Source organism: Cygnus olor, chromosome 8, assembly GCF_009769625.2.
Source record: "Cygnus olor isolate bCygOlo1 chromosome 8, bCygOlo1.pri.v2, whole genome shotgun sequence".
Lineage (NCBI taxonomy): Eukaryota > Metazoa > Chordata > Aves > Anseriformes > Anatidae > Cygnus > Cygnus olor.
Window position 1 is genome coordinate 15,520,153 of NC_049176.1, and position 13,562 is coordinate 15,533,714.

Genomic DNA, 13,562 nt, shown 5'->3' on the forward strand with positions numbered 1-13,562 from the left:
TTTAAGTTTGCTCTATACTATAAAATATTGACCTGATGAGTAGCTGTTTAAAGCGGATTTTGTAGAAGACTAACCATATTATTGCCTATGGACCAGGCACTGCTGTATGCATAAGGGTGTAGTTTATCCTTCTGGTTTTGATTTATTTTACTAAAAATAGTGAATTCCCCAATATTTATTTCACATCACTCAATATATTGGCATTTTCCATCATACAGCGTTTAATACTTCATAGCTAGCTTCAATACCACAAAATTAACTTCATATTCAGAATACCCATTATTTTCAAAAGACATATAAAAGCGAATACATGCTATCAGACTTTCTTCATGTTCTCAAAGGTACATGTGCATACCTGGCAGAGGGTTCCCAGATGCTCTGCATTCAAGATGGATTGGATTATTCAGGACCACTGTTTCATTTAACATTTTCCCTGCATCCTCCAGACTGGGTGGTTCTGGGAAAAAACAAAAGCATTAGGTTTTCATTAGTTCAGCCACCCAGTTGGCAAAACTTCCAACCGCAAAGTAATCTGCCTTCTGAGAAACTCTAGGCAATGAATTGCCCAAGCTTTAACTAACTACTGGGTGACTAAGAAATTTCTCAAGAAACTGCACCTTTGGAACTGGACTACTTTCATTATATAGCCTCATTAGTGTTAAGAGGAATAAAATGTGTAAAATGTGGGTGTTTTCTGGGGGGCCAGGGAGGGAGGGCAGGGAAAGTGATTCTTAAAAATGGACTTGCAAGAAACGGGTGCACAACACAGAACAGCAGTTCTTCTAAGGTTGCAAGGTCACTTGAACTGGTAATATTAAACTGAATGTTGTACAGTGCTTTAACAAGGCAAGACTCTCTATTACTGATATCTATAAATTTGGAATGTGCCATAAACACCAGATAACGACACTCTGAACATGAAGATCACAAGCAAAATTTGTGAGCATGGGACTGACACCAAAATCAACTACGGTGCAATTACCACAGTATAAGATGAGTGCAGCTTCTCTTTCCAAGTCTCATTCAGGGAGATACTGAAATCTTATTTCTGTTTCAATTTAACATTTCCCAGTGACTGACTCTGTTTAACACTTAAAGTCCACATAATCATACTCATGAACACTTTGTCACAGTCCATCATCACACCTCCTGTACCCTTTGAGGACTGGGTCACATCAAGCATGCACAATACTTCATGACCACTTCTGAGGTAAATATACGTAAATCATGGTGAGAGCATTTACCAAATTCATGTGCAAACAACAGCTTCCGAAGTTTCCCTGATTTCTTTTGACTTGTTTTTAGCTGAAAAATAAAATTGTTTTTAGACCGTCTAAAGAGTCGTCACATGAGAGAATGTCTCTTTCTCAGAGAAATTCATGTAGAATTTCCCCTTTGCAAGTTCACGGGCAATGCCATTTTCTCCAGGAGATTTAGATTAAATTAATAATGCCAACGGTGGTACATCAGGTCTTGATTCAGAAACATCAAGTACACTTCTGACTGTCTTGGTCAGAAAGGTTCTTGGGATAATAGAAAAGTTAACTGGAAGGTTTCTCTTTCGGTGGCCCTCAGTACCACACGAGAAAGGCCAAATCCCAAGAAAGACAGCTTTTGCCCTAGCTTTTTACTAACGGAGTGAGACAAAGAATGAAAACTGAAAGATGGATGTGCACAGGTAACAAAAATGCCAGACAGTTTAAAAGAGAAAGGAATACAGATGTAAAAAAGCTGCCTTAAAACCACCATGTTTAGCTTCTAACTAGAGGCAGAAACATCATTACCATGCACATGAAGCCGAACATGCTGTTGGGCTTCTCCTGCAGCATTTGTTGCCACACAAGTGTATCGGCCAGCATCCTCGAGCAGGGCCTTGACAACTTGCAGAATACGGCCTGAAGACTCCAGCTGTATGAAAACAGAGAGCAGGGAACCACTTTACACAATGATCCCAGGCAGAGTCACTAAGCATCTCAAGTACTGTGTTCAGTTTTGGGCCCCTCGCTACAAGAAGGACATCGAGGTGCTCAAGAGAGTCCAGAGAAGTGCAACGAAGCTGGTGAGGGGTCTGGAGAACAAGTTTTACGGGGAGCGGCTGGGGGAGCTGGGATTGTTCAGCCTGGAGAAGAGGAGGCTCAGGGGTGACCTTATCGCACTCTATAGGTACCTTAAAGGAGGCTGTAGCAAGGTGGGGGTTGGTCTATTCTCCCACGTGCCTGGGGACAGGACGAGGGGGAATGGGCTAAAGTTGGGCCGGGGGAGGTTTAGGTTGGATATTAGGAAGAACTTCTTTACTGAAAGGGTTGTTAGGCATTGGAATGGGCTGCCCAGGGAAGTGGTTGAGTTACCATCCCTGGAGGTCTTTAAAAGACGTTTAGATGTTGAGCTTAGTGATATGGTTTAGTAGAGGACTTGTTAGTGTTAGGTCAGAGGTTGGACTAGGTGATCTTGGAGGTCTCTTCCAACCTAGACGATTCTGTGATTCTGTGTAATAGCACAGTAGACAGGTGTGCTGAATACAGCCAGTCTCATCTTTGTCCTAACCTGGCGCTGATATTCATACAAGAGGTGTCTTGCTAATTCAGAGACCTCAGTGTTCCTGGGACAATGGGATTATTTATTAGCTGTACAGCTGTGAGGAGACCCAGATGGCAGCGGGGCAGGCAAGCAAGGTGAAGATGGGGCTGCAAGCAGAGAGAACTGCCTCTGGCATGATGTCAGAAACTGCTGCAGCCTGAAATAAATCAAAGCCATTACAAGCACTTCATCCCCTGGAGCATGCAAGCACTAGGAAGGGCTGTTCACTGAAAGTCAGAATCTTACAATGAGAAGGGAATGTACAAGTAGGTGCTGCAAGGGCAATGCTTATAGAAAAACTCATCTAATCCCACATCATGGTGGCAGGCAGGGAGAGCTACCTTCTAACTGACAGATGACCATACCTTGAAGGCTAAAGTGTAACTGAAAGGAGCCAGATACTGAATTTACAGTCACAAACTCTTCTGGTACAGAGGTATCTTATGGGATTCAGTCTACTTAACAGTGCTATTCAATCTGATATACCATCCTATTCAGGTAAAAAGCCCATCATTCTCCGGGATGGATCTTTTAGCATCTTTATATCGCAGCATGAGGAAAGCAAAAGGAAAAGAAGCACTAACACATTTAACTTATTGTAATTATTTTTCACGGTTTGAATTCCATAAAAGTAGTGCTTACTCTAGTATTTCCTCTGGCTGTGTTTACTGGTTGGCCATCTTTTAACCAAGTTATGGAAGGGCTGGGAATGCCATTGGCTACACACTGCAGCGTTACAGGTTTGTGTATCACAACAGCTCTCTCGGAAGTGCCAGCTGATTTGATGGTTGGAGGAACTGCAAGAAGCACCAGAAACAAAAATAAAATATCATTTGAACATATACCTTTACATACACAGTGGCAATAGCCTTCCAATAAGAGTAGCTCTATTTTGACTTCATCTACTCTCATATCCTACTTTTCAACCCACTAATACAAAACAAACAAACAAACAAACAAAAAAACAGAAAATCTGAGTATTTTCTTGCCAGCCATGTACAGTAGTGGAAATCTGCTGCCTTTTTGCCCCTCGAGTAACCTACCATGCACAGTAACATCAAATTCCTTTTCATGTTCTCCTGCCGTATTTGCAGCCACACATTTGTAGCGGCCAGTGTCTGACACTTGAGCTCGAGAGATGAGAAGTTTTTGTCCATTTAATAAGATCTTATGTCCAGCTCCATCTTCAATTGGCTGACCATCTTTTAACCACCTACCAAAAAGAAAGTACAAACTCAGACCTCTATTAGAGTAAGAGTGACAACAGTCCTAAAATATGCACATTTCTATTAAACAGAACATGTCAATAACTCTTATTTGCATTTCTAGGAAGGTTTGGAGATCTCAGGTTATATTTTGCTTTTCCAAGTGTCATGGTCTGAAGTGGTTATCATGAGAAGGGAATATAGGGGAACAGGCACTAAAGAAGTCATCAGAAAGGTGACAGCTGGGAAGCAGTACAGAGAGCAGATACCACCAAAGGAGGCAGATACAAACCTCCAAAGCAAAGTCAATCATTACTGGTAGATGATAAATACATGCTTGCATTAGCCATGGAAGAAGAATTTGGTCAACTCTTGTTATCTACCCTAACTCCTAGGAGATATATTTTGGCACAACCTACCCAACTACTTCAAAACAAAATGGGACTGAAATCCGGCAATGTACGTGCCTGCCACTGTCTTCAGTGGAGATAAGAGTTTATCCTCCATATATTAACTATCACTACATAATACAGGCAGTTTAGAAACACTGCCTCTAAGCTCACTTCATCAAATAGCAGATTTCTTTTTATTTTACTGTCATACCAATCCCCTTACAAGATAGTTGGTGAGGGTGTCCCTGTTGCTGAACAATCCAACTCCAAAGGACTATGGAGAATCACAAAGTAGTCCAAGAGCTCATCTCCACCTTCCACAAATGGCGGGACTGTAGGAGAGAAACATCCATCAGCAGAAATGTTTAAGTATCAGAAATGTCATAAAAGCTTATCAAAAGTAGTAATGTTAAAAAAAAAATCTTGACATCCATCTCAGTTTGAGACATGGACAGATTTGGAGTTCATTAGGAATCACTGTTCCTTTTTGAAGCAAAACATGTAGCCAATGATATTTTCTGAATTCAACTCACTATCCTCCATTTTTCATGTTTCTTTATTTTTTTCCAGATTTGTCTGAGCTCTCTTGTGAAAGTGTGTGCATGCTAGTGGGGAGAGCCTTTTAGTACCCTCTGTCAGTAAACGGAGAAAGCAAAGGCATAGAGAACCTGTGCCACTCCTCCAGGTCCTCTTTGCTCTGTCTCATCCTCCTGCAGGGGTGGGTGGGCTGGGAAGGAAGCACTGCGATATGGCTTCTCCCAACTCCTTCACTGTCTAGCAAGCTCAGCAAGATAAACCTGGGAATGGATGCTCTACATGTGCATGCAGTAGAGTGCCAGCACTCTTCAAGAGGGTACTTCAAAGCCTAAAAGTGTCTAGACAGGAAAAATCAAGTCTTTTTGAAGGCCTGAAATAAATCCTTCCATGTCAAGAAGGTCTCTTCAACAATTAAAATTTGTACAATTCATTTACCTAGAGACAGACAGAAGGGACTGCTGAGATTCAGACCATGGTAAAATATTCAATAGAATGAAGCAGAGAAAATCCTTCTCAGAAAAATGTTCAAAATTTGCAAAACACAATTCAAACTCAAGAGAAAGACGTTCTCCCCTCCCAAAGACAGCTACTCAGTGATCTTTTTTATCTGATTCCTTTCACATTTACAATCTCTCTCTAGGAAGAGAAGCTAGAAGAATTTTAAATGTTCCTGAGAATAATATTTACCTAACCACATGCATGAAAATTCTCTAAGAACTAACCCGAAACTAAGTGTCTTAGAACTGTCCTGCAACCCTGGGCAGAAAAACTGTGCAGTGCCCAGCTTTAACTAATTAAGCAGCAGATTATATAATGATATCAACAGAAATAAAAACCTGCTTAATCAGGTCTATATCAATATGATAAATCACTATTTCTGTTGCTCACACACCTAAGATTTCAACTTCATATTTGATTTCTTTTTCTCCAGCTATGCTTGTGGCCACACACAAATACTGGCCCCGGTCAGCCTCAATAGCATTGAGAATCTCCAGTTTCTTCCCACCAGATACGATGCGGAGGTTGCTGCTTGCTTTCACAGGCACACCATCCTTTAACCAGGTAAGGAGAGGCGGAGGGTTGCCAGCAGCTTTACACTCCAACGTCAGAGAATTGCCAGCAACCACCTGCCTGCTCTGGGCTGTTTCAGCATCGCCCTCAATTACTGGAGGAACTGTAGAAAGGAAAAAATATATTGCAAGTGATTAATTCTGTAGCCAGGAAATGTATTAAGAGCAAATGGGTTAGTTCCTCCCCACCTCCCCACCCACTTTGGCTCTACATGCCATTATGTCACGCACAATTTCATGTGAGAATTTGCTGCTGTGGCAAGCCAAGACAAAAAGGAAACAAAGAAGTCAAACGATGTAGTTTAATATTGACCAGTTGTATAAAAGAGAGAGGATATTTGGGGCTTTGAGATGGAAGAACTGAATTTGAAGGTCTTAAAACAGTACACCAGAGATCCTGCCCACAGTGTCTATTTCAGGTAAACATTGTTCAGCATGCACATGTGGAAGGAGAAAGGATGCATGGAAAATAAATTGTTCTGATACATCACTAAAGCAAAGTATCAAGGTCCCTGAAGTCAAGAGCTTTTTAGGAGTCACTTAAAGCACATGGTGTAAAGCTCCCTCTACAAAGACTTACTAAACAGGTCAGTGTTTAAACGCAACCACTGACTGCTGTTCAACCCTTGACAGGCCTGCAAAGGCTGCTTACAGTACAAAGGCAGAAAAGCTTTCAGTACACACTTCCTGTAACATGGCAAATAACCAAGTTCAATAAACTCTCACTTACCATATACATCCACCTCATATATTTTTTCAGCAACTCCAGCAGCATTAGTCACATGGCAAGTGTACTTTGCAGAATCTGACACTTGGGCCTGAGGTATTTGCAGGAACTGCCCTCTATCCACATATAGAGCTTGGGGGTTGGAAATAATCGGACGACCTTCTTTGTACCATGTAATGGTAGGAACTGGGATTCCCTTGGTTTCACATTCCAAATTTATAAGATTGTTAAGAAGTGCTGATACCTCTGTGGTAATATTTCCTCCTTTAATACTAGGAGGGACTATTTCAGAAGACAAAACAACAGCATTAAAGCCTTAGTATACACGTCTGTGCAACTTTAAATCAAATAAACATTAGAATGTTGTAAGAATAGAAGATTTTTAGCTTAATCAGACTTCCAACCCTTGCTGGTGTTACCTGTCTTTCTCCCCGCACAGTTACACCTTGTCTGTACAACACTCTACAGCACACAAATTTGGAACCATGAAGACAGCACAACACAAATGGAATCTAATGTCAAAAGGCCACCCTAGATTTAAGAAACAAGTGCCACAGCATGGGGCACTGGAAAGCATTGCTGCCCCACTGTAGGTACCTGGGACCATTTCTACCTTCTAGGCTCCAACATGTGCCAAGTGAGGTCATCTGGGCCTCTGTGACACCTGCAAACCATTTGAGCAGGGCTCTGTCCCTTCCCAGTCTCTCGGGGGGTAAATAAATAGCAATGCCTATATGTCTTGGGAGCTGCACCCTCCCAGGAACAGAAACCTGCTATTTAAAATACCAAATACATCCAAGAACCTCTGTGACTGGAATGGGAACTGCTCGGTACTCAGAACTTCTGAAGATGAAATCACTTACTTTGAGACTAAATATGAGCTTAGCAGTCTAGCTTTATGCTCCTATTTTCGAAGCTTTTGGCCCACAGTCATTTCACTTGCTCACTAGGCAGCAGTACTCACATTTTTTCTAGCAAACAAGCTCTCGTGTAAATCAGCCAATATAAAGAGTTCGTAAATCTCTGTAGAAGTAATAAAAACACAGTGCAATTGGCAACAACTAAATTTATGACTGCTGAAAGTACCAGACACATCTGGCAAACACATTAACTCCTCTGCTGCCAAACATGCTCAGTATATCCTTGACTTCCACTGACTTTCATAGGGCTCATTTAAAATGCCACCATAGAGATGTAAAGTAAAGTGTCAGTGAAGGGACCTACAACTATGAGATGGATCTTGCCAGTTACCAAACCATGATGAAATATTTTCTTAATATTATGTGTGCAAAAATATTAAAACCTATAAAATATGCTAAAATATACCCAGTTCAAAGGTGAATGCATTTCTCTATCAATGAATGCTTTCATTCACAGAGATGGGGAATGGTTTTAACACAGTGTTGTGGGAAAATATAAAAGCCAAAAGTAGAGTTAAAGATACAAAACAAAGTAAGAACTTGTGGGAATTAGCATCTAGGTTCCTCACTTACTCTGTGGGCTTCCATTTGTCTGGCCAGGCTTAAGAAATTGGAAAGTAAAGACAGATTCCATTCTACTACCACAAAATCATCTCTCCTTGCTGAAGAGCCTAAAGTAAGGTCTACTCATCTAGGGGAGATCTGAGTGGCTTTTATGCCTCTAATCTCATGACTGCCACAACCCCGATCACCAGAGAGTCCTCACAGCATTTCCTTTGCTCCCAACAGAAACAGACTTCACTGTGATTGATGTACAGGCATACTTCCATGCATGTGGTTACCCCATGCTTCAAAAATGTCCAAATGAGGGAAATAATGTAACAATTTCAGTTATCAGCAAAAAAGAGGCAACAGCTTCAGAAGCAAACCCATAGCTAACAAGGAGTCATCCATCAGCTTGAGGGCTCATGCAGATTCCCACCATTTACACTCTGGACTTAATAGTCTTATCCTACCTATAGATTCCTGCATTTGTTTTCCCCATCATTTCTGCAAGCACTGTATGCTTGCAGTTTTCAGGTATGACTGGGCTTTCAAATGCTCTTTGTCTTCCAAGTGGAAAAACTCTTCTTCTTGTCTCCTTTCACTTCTCCTTCAAGTCTTCTTTCAAAAGCTCCTTTCTGCTTTCATGAATTTTTCCCTTCCTTTTCTCCCAACTTTTTATTTCCACATTTACCTAAAACTTTTGTATATTGATCACAGGAATTAATCACAAGCCTGTTCCCCATGCAATTTGCAAAGATTCGACTATTAGTAAAAATAAAAAAGCACCCTCAGTGCGCTTTAAAGTTCTTAAAATAATGTTAACATAGTTATCCACTGCTAATGCTTCTTCCCTTATTCTTCCTTTATTATTCAGTTTACACCAGCTAGAGAGAGATGACATACCACACTACCTGAAGATTTTCTGGACCATTCTATTTCAAAGACTATTGGGTTTGATTCTTACTGGTTTTGCACTCTGCCTTGTATTTTTGCACTGAATTTAGTTTACTCCTGGATAATTAATTTATATTTGTTTGAGCATCTCCATTCAAAATAGAAATCTTATGTGCAAAATTGAAATATCTTCTAGGATCATGGATTCTGTAAACTTACTATGGATGATCAGCTTTATCTCCTTCACTTGTTTGCCAGCAGTATTAGTGGCACTACACTGGTAACGACCTTTGTCAATTCTTCGAGCACTCCGTATGTGTAGAACTTGATCTTTGTCCAGAAGCTCAACATTCGGATCGCCCAAGAACAAGGGCCTGGAATAGAGATTATTTCACTTCACGGAACTCTGACGTCATCCTTTCAACATCAATTTAAACTGACAATAATAACAAGGGGTCCTTTAATGGCAGTAACTGTATTAAAGAGTATCATTTAGCACTAGCAACAGCATTAATCTGAAGAACCACTGTAAAGAGACAAACTATTATAATGATTTTGACGCCTAGTTTTCAGAATAAACGAAAACACAAAGGTACTTTATGCAGGTCATCCAGAATACCAGCATCAGAGCCAGAGTCCTACTCCTGATCTCAGTTTCCTTTTCTAAGTACTAGGTCATGACAGTCCTTTGCTGATAACAAAATGTCCATGTTTACTAGATCAAAGTATCAACGTATTAATCTCATGTCATATCAGAATGAGTATTAGCCAATGTCTATACTGAACTATATTGTTTTAAATTCATCCTGGAAGATGAGATGAAGAATTGAAACATGCAGGCAAAAACTGTTCTAAAACCTTTAGTGGCACAAGGCACCAGCTAGAAAATTGTTTGACATTGTTACTGTCTACCAATTAAAAAAATCATGCCAGCAAAGCAAACATATTTTAACTAATACTACATTTCAAATAATCCAGATAGCATAAACTCAAAGAAATGGTTACACCTATCTTGGTTCATGCATTGTCCAGTTTCCTATACTGCAAATATGCTCTGCAAGTGCCTGCGTAATAGGACAGTTCACAAAGAAAAGCAGGATGCTAACTTTTGATTAAAAGACTTGCCATGTCACTACCAAAAATTGTATCCAGTCATAACAACTCAACATTATGTAGTTAAAAGCAGGGCTTGCTGATACTGTGCTTTTTCCTCTGTGTTCTAAGGAAGGAATAACTTAGACCACAAAAGCAATGATATACTTACTTGCCATCTTTGAACCAGTGAATGTCAGGAAAAGGAAAGCCTTTGGCTCTACATTCCAGGCTGATTTCCTGGTTGAGGATGACTGCAATTTCACTGGGGGTGTCCGCACCTATTATACTTGGTGGAACTTTAAAAAGACAAAATGTTACAGTAAGAACATTTAAACAGGGAAGGTGAGCTATGAAACTAGAAGAAATGTAGTAGTAGTGAGTCATACTAGTCCCTTGAAACAACTTTAGTTTTCACTGCAAAACTACGCCTGCTAGTTCACAACATCACTTCTACCACCACAAGCATTTCCACACCTGTGCTGCTGCGCTGCACTGCACAGAAGAAAACTCCTTTGTATCATAGAGCACAGTACCCCCAAAATACAAAACAAAGTATCAAATACCAAAATCCAGAAATGAAAAACAGCATTTTGTCTCTGCTACTATGAAAATGGCAAATTTTAAGTATTCATAAGCCATCATGAAGAGTGCTTCAGCAGCCAATACTTAATGGACAGTGAGAGGGAGAACCTTTTTATACTAAGTTGAAATTTACTGGCTTCTTAAATATCAACTGTTTTTCAGATCACCATCTTAAAAACAAACAAACAAACAAAAAAACTAACCGAGTATATCTAGGTTGAAGAGTTTCTCAGAACTTCCTGCTACGTTTATGGCTTTGCATGAATATTGTCCAGCATCATCAATAGCAGCTTTAAGGACCTTCAGTATCTTCCCGTTGTGCAAAATCTGGAGAGCACTGCTTTCCACAACCTTAAAAGAACCCAAGATATTATGTGATCCAAGTTACATCGGCCAAATATCACAGACGGATTTTTTTTTACAAGAAAATGGTAGTTTCAGTCTAAGGATAGCCTATTTCCCTTTTCAGTTACAGCACTAATCTCCTCATCTTATGCAATCTAACCAATATGACTTGTAGCTCAACATAGAATAGAGGGTGAGAAAACCAAAGAAACTTTGTTTATCAGTAATGTTTAGTTATAAAGTTGCATAAAGACGTCTCTCTTCATTTAAACTCACTTATCAGCTATGAGTAGAAGCATAGGACCCTAGGATAATCCTGAAGAATTCAAATCACCTCCAAGAATTCTCATTTCTCCAGCCACAGAATGAAGAAAATACTATTACTGGTCCCGCAAGTCTTCTGTCATCTATAGTACTGGGAAATTGCTAAGGTTAATTCTTAGTGAAATCATGAAAAAGAGTTTACTTTTGACTTGTTGAATAGATGAATTAATGGATTAGTCATATTCATCTGTCTTTGTGTAGGTGTTCTTAGTGAAGTTTAAATATACATACAGGTATGTACATGTATTTACTTTAAATGAGATCTAATACCAAGCACTCAAAATCAAAATCAACACAAAATATTCTGGAACTGCTAATGGCTATGGTTACTTTAATTAGCTTAACAGTACCTACCTGGGTGTCTTCTTTATACCAGGAGATGATTGGGAAGGGGTTACCAGACACTTCACAAAAGAGACTTACAGGATGATTAACAACTACAGATGTATTTATCACCTTTTCTTGATCTCTAATTTCAGGAGGAACTACAAGAAAGTTCAAAATCACGCATTAAGCCTTTTAATCCAGTGATTTCCCACTTCATCCTTTCCCCAAGTCACGGACTTCTATCTTCTACATTTCTCAGACACTTTTCACTCCCTCCCTGATGCTTCTGTTTCCCTTTTGGCTCTGGACATAGCTCCATATGTCCTTTCTTCTCTTTCTCAAAGAACAGACTCTTCTCTTGTCCTATAACAGACTCCCAGTGAAATCCACTGAAACACAATCATCAGCAGCATTTTAAGATAATAATCTGTAAGATGTCACGTTATTTGCTCAACATGTAAAGGAAGTTGGACTCTCTAGAGTCGTCCTTCTTCTTCATTGCTCCAGTCATCTCCAACAGTATTTGCATATCACTTATCTCACTATGAGTACAAAGAGAATGGTGCTATGTGGTAGATTAGAAAATTCAAACCCCCCTGACAAGGCCCTGCTGGCACGTGATGGAATTCCTACATTTCTCAGAAAAAGATATAATCCTGCTTGGGCATCGGAGCTCACAGGGGAAGTGAACAGGGCTGGAAAAAAAAATACTCTGTAAGAAGCAAAGTGTACCATATCAAAACATACCTCACAGCCATCTATAGATTTTCTATTTTGCAATTACGATTAGGAAAGAAGAATGTCAGGAGCAAGTCTTCTCCTATTTTACACTCCTTCTGACAAATAACTTCTCTTGTATTTATGCTTGAAAATGCAGACCTATCTATCACCCAAACTTTAATTTTTACAGTGCAAAAAGTCTTCACTTGTTACTTGCATTAAAGTTATCAACTATAACCAGAGCTCTTTACAAATGAGACTCACCTAACTCTTTGAGCAAAACAAACATGTTTGGATACAATGTTACAGTAAAGAGAAATAATAGAAAATACATGAAGTGTAACAGAACTGTAGAAATACAAGTACTTAGATTCATTTTTTTTTTTATGAATTAACTACACATGGGCAGGTTTGGGACACACAATTCCCAACAATGAAACAGAAGATGCTCTTCCAAAACACTTCCCCACTAGTTGTACTTATTATTTACCATGAACTTTCAGGTTATATTTTCTTTCTGTGTTTCCAGCTTCATTGGTTGCCACACAGATATACTCTCCATTATCAGAAGGTGTAACAGAAGCTATGACCAGCAGTGTGCCATCCTCCAGAATTGAAATTCCTGGTTCGCTGCCTGTCAGCTCTCTTCCGTTACGTAGCCATTTGATGACAGGCTTTGGAATACCTAATGAGAAATACGAGAAACTTCAACAGTTCACTTAGCTCAGAACAAGAGGGATTCAAATAATTACTATTGCTTGCTGGAAGTCTTGCTGGCAAGCACAATCCAGAGGGAGGCCATGAGCCTTCTGATTTACAGGAAGCCCCTACTGTTACAGTATGATGGTAACATAAAAAATCTTAGTGCTAAACATTCTAACATCCATGTTAGCTAGTAAGGACTTTTTACAGAGTTTCTATGTGCAGTGGTTGTTTTAATCACTGTTAGTTTGAATTTTCCACATAAAGTACCTATGCAAAACACTGTGTATATTGTACATTTTTACCATGACAGGGAATACAGAGAAACTTAGCAATTATCAGTGGTCAGCAGAAAAGTATACTTTTGTCACTGGAAAAGGTAATAATGATACACACCTCTTGCTGGACACGGGAATGCAATGCGTTGATTTGCCACTCTTTCTTGAAAAGGACTATTGTATGGAGGGTCAAGATCATCTATAGTAGGTGACTCTGAAAGAAAATTAGATGCTTAAAATTTTTTGAACTCTGCTTCCAAGTGCGAAAATACAGTCTGGCAATTCCTAACTTTTAAGTCTCAGTCACACAAGGTCAGATTC

General features: G+C 39.7%; 1 protein-coding gene across 1 annotated transcript in view; it reads right to left on the reverse strand.

Annotated features, from left to right (window-relative positions):
- HMCN1 (hemicentin 1) overlaps positions 1 to 13,562 on the reverse strand; it is a 200,588-nt gene that overhangs the window by 93,086 nt on the left and 93,940 nt on the right. Inside the window, 13 exon segments of the mRNA XM_040565286.1 lie at positions 356 to 457; positions 1,785 to 1,908; positions 3,220 to 3,374; positions 3,621 to 3,790; positions 4,398 to 4,506; positions 5,604 to 5,885; positions 6,512 to 6,790; positions 9,088 to 9,242; positions 10,133 to 10,259; positions 10,749 to 10,896; positions 11,569 to 11,699; positions 12,752 to 12,946; positions 13,360 to 13,455. Coding sequence (XP_040421220.1) covers positions 356 to 457; positions 1,785 to 1,908; positions 3,220 to 3,374; positions 3,621 to 3,790; positions 4,398 to 4,506; positions 5,604 to 5,885; positions 6,512 to 6,790; positions 9,088 to 9,242; positions 10,133 to 10,259; positions 10,749 to 10,896; positions 11,569 to 11,699; positions 12,752 to 12,946; positions 13,360 to 13,455 — 2,073 coding nt within the window.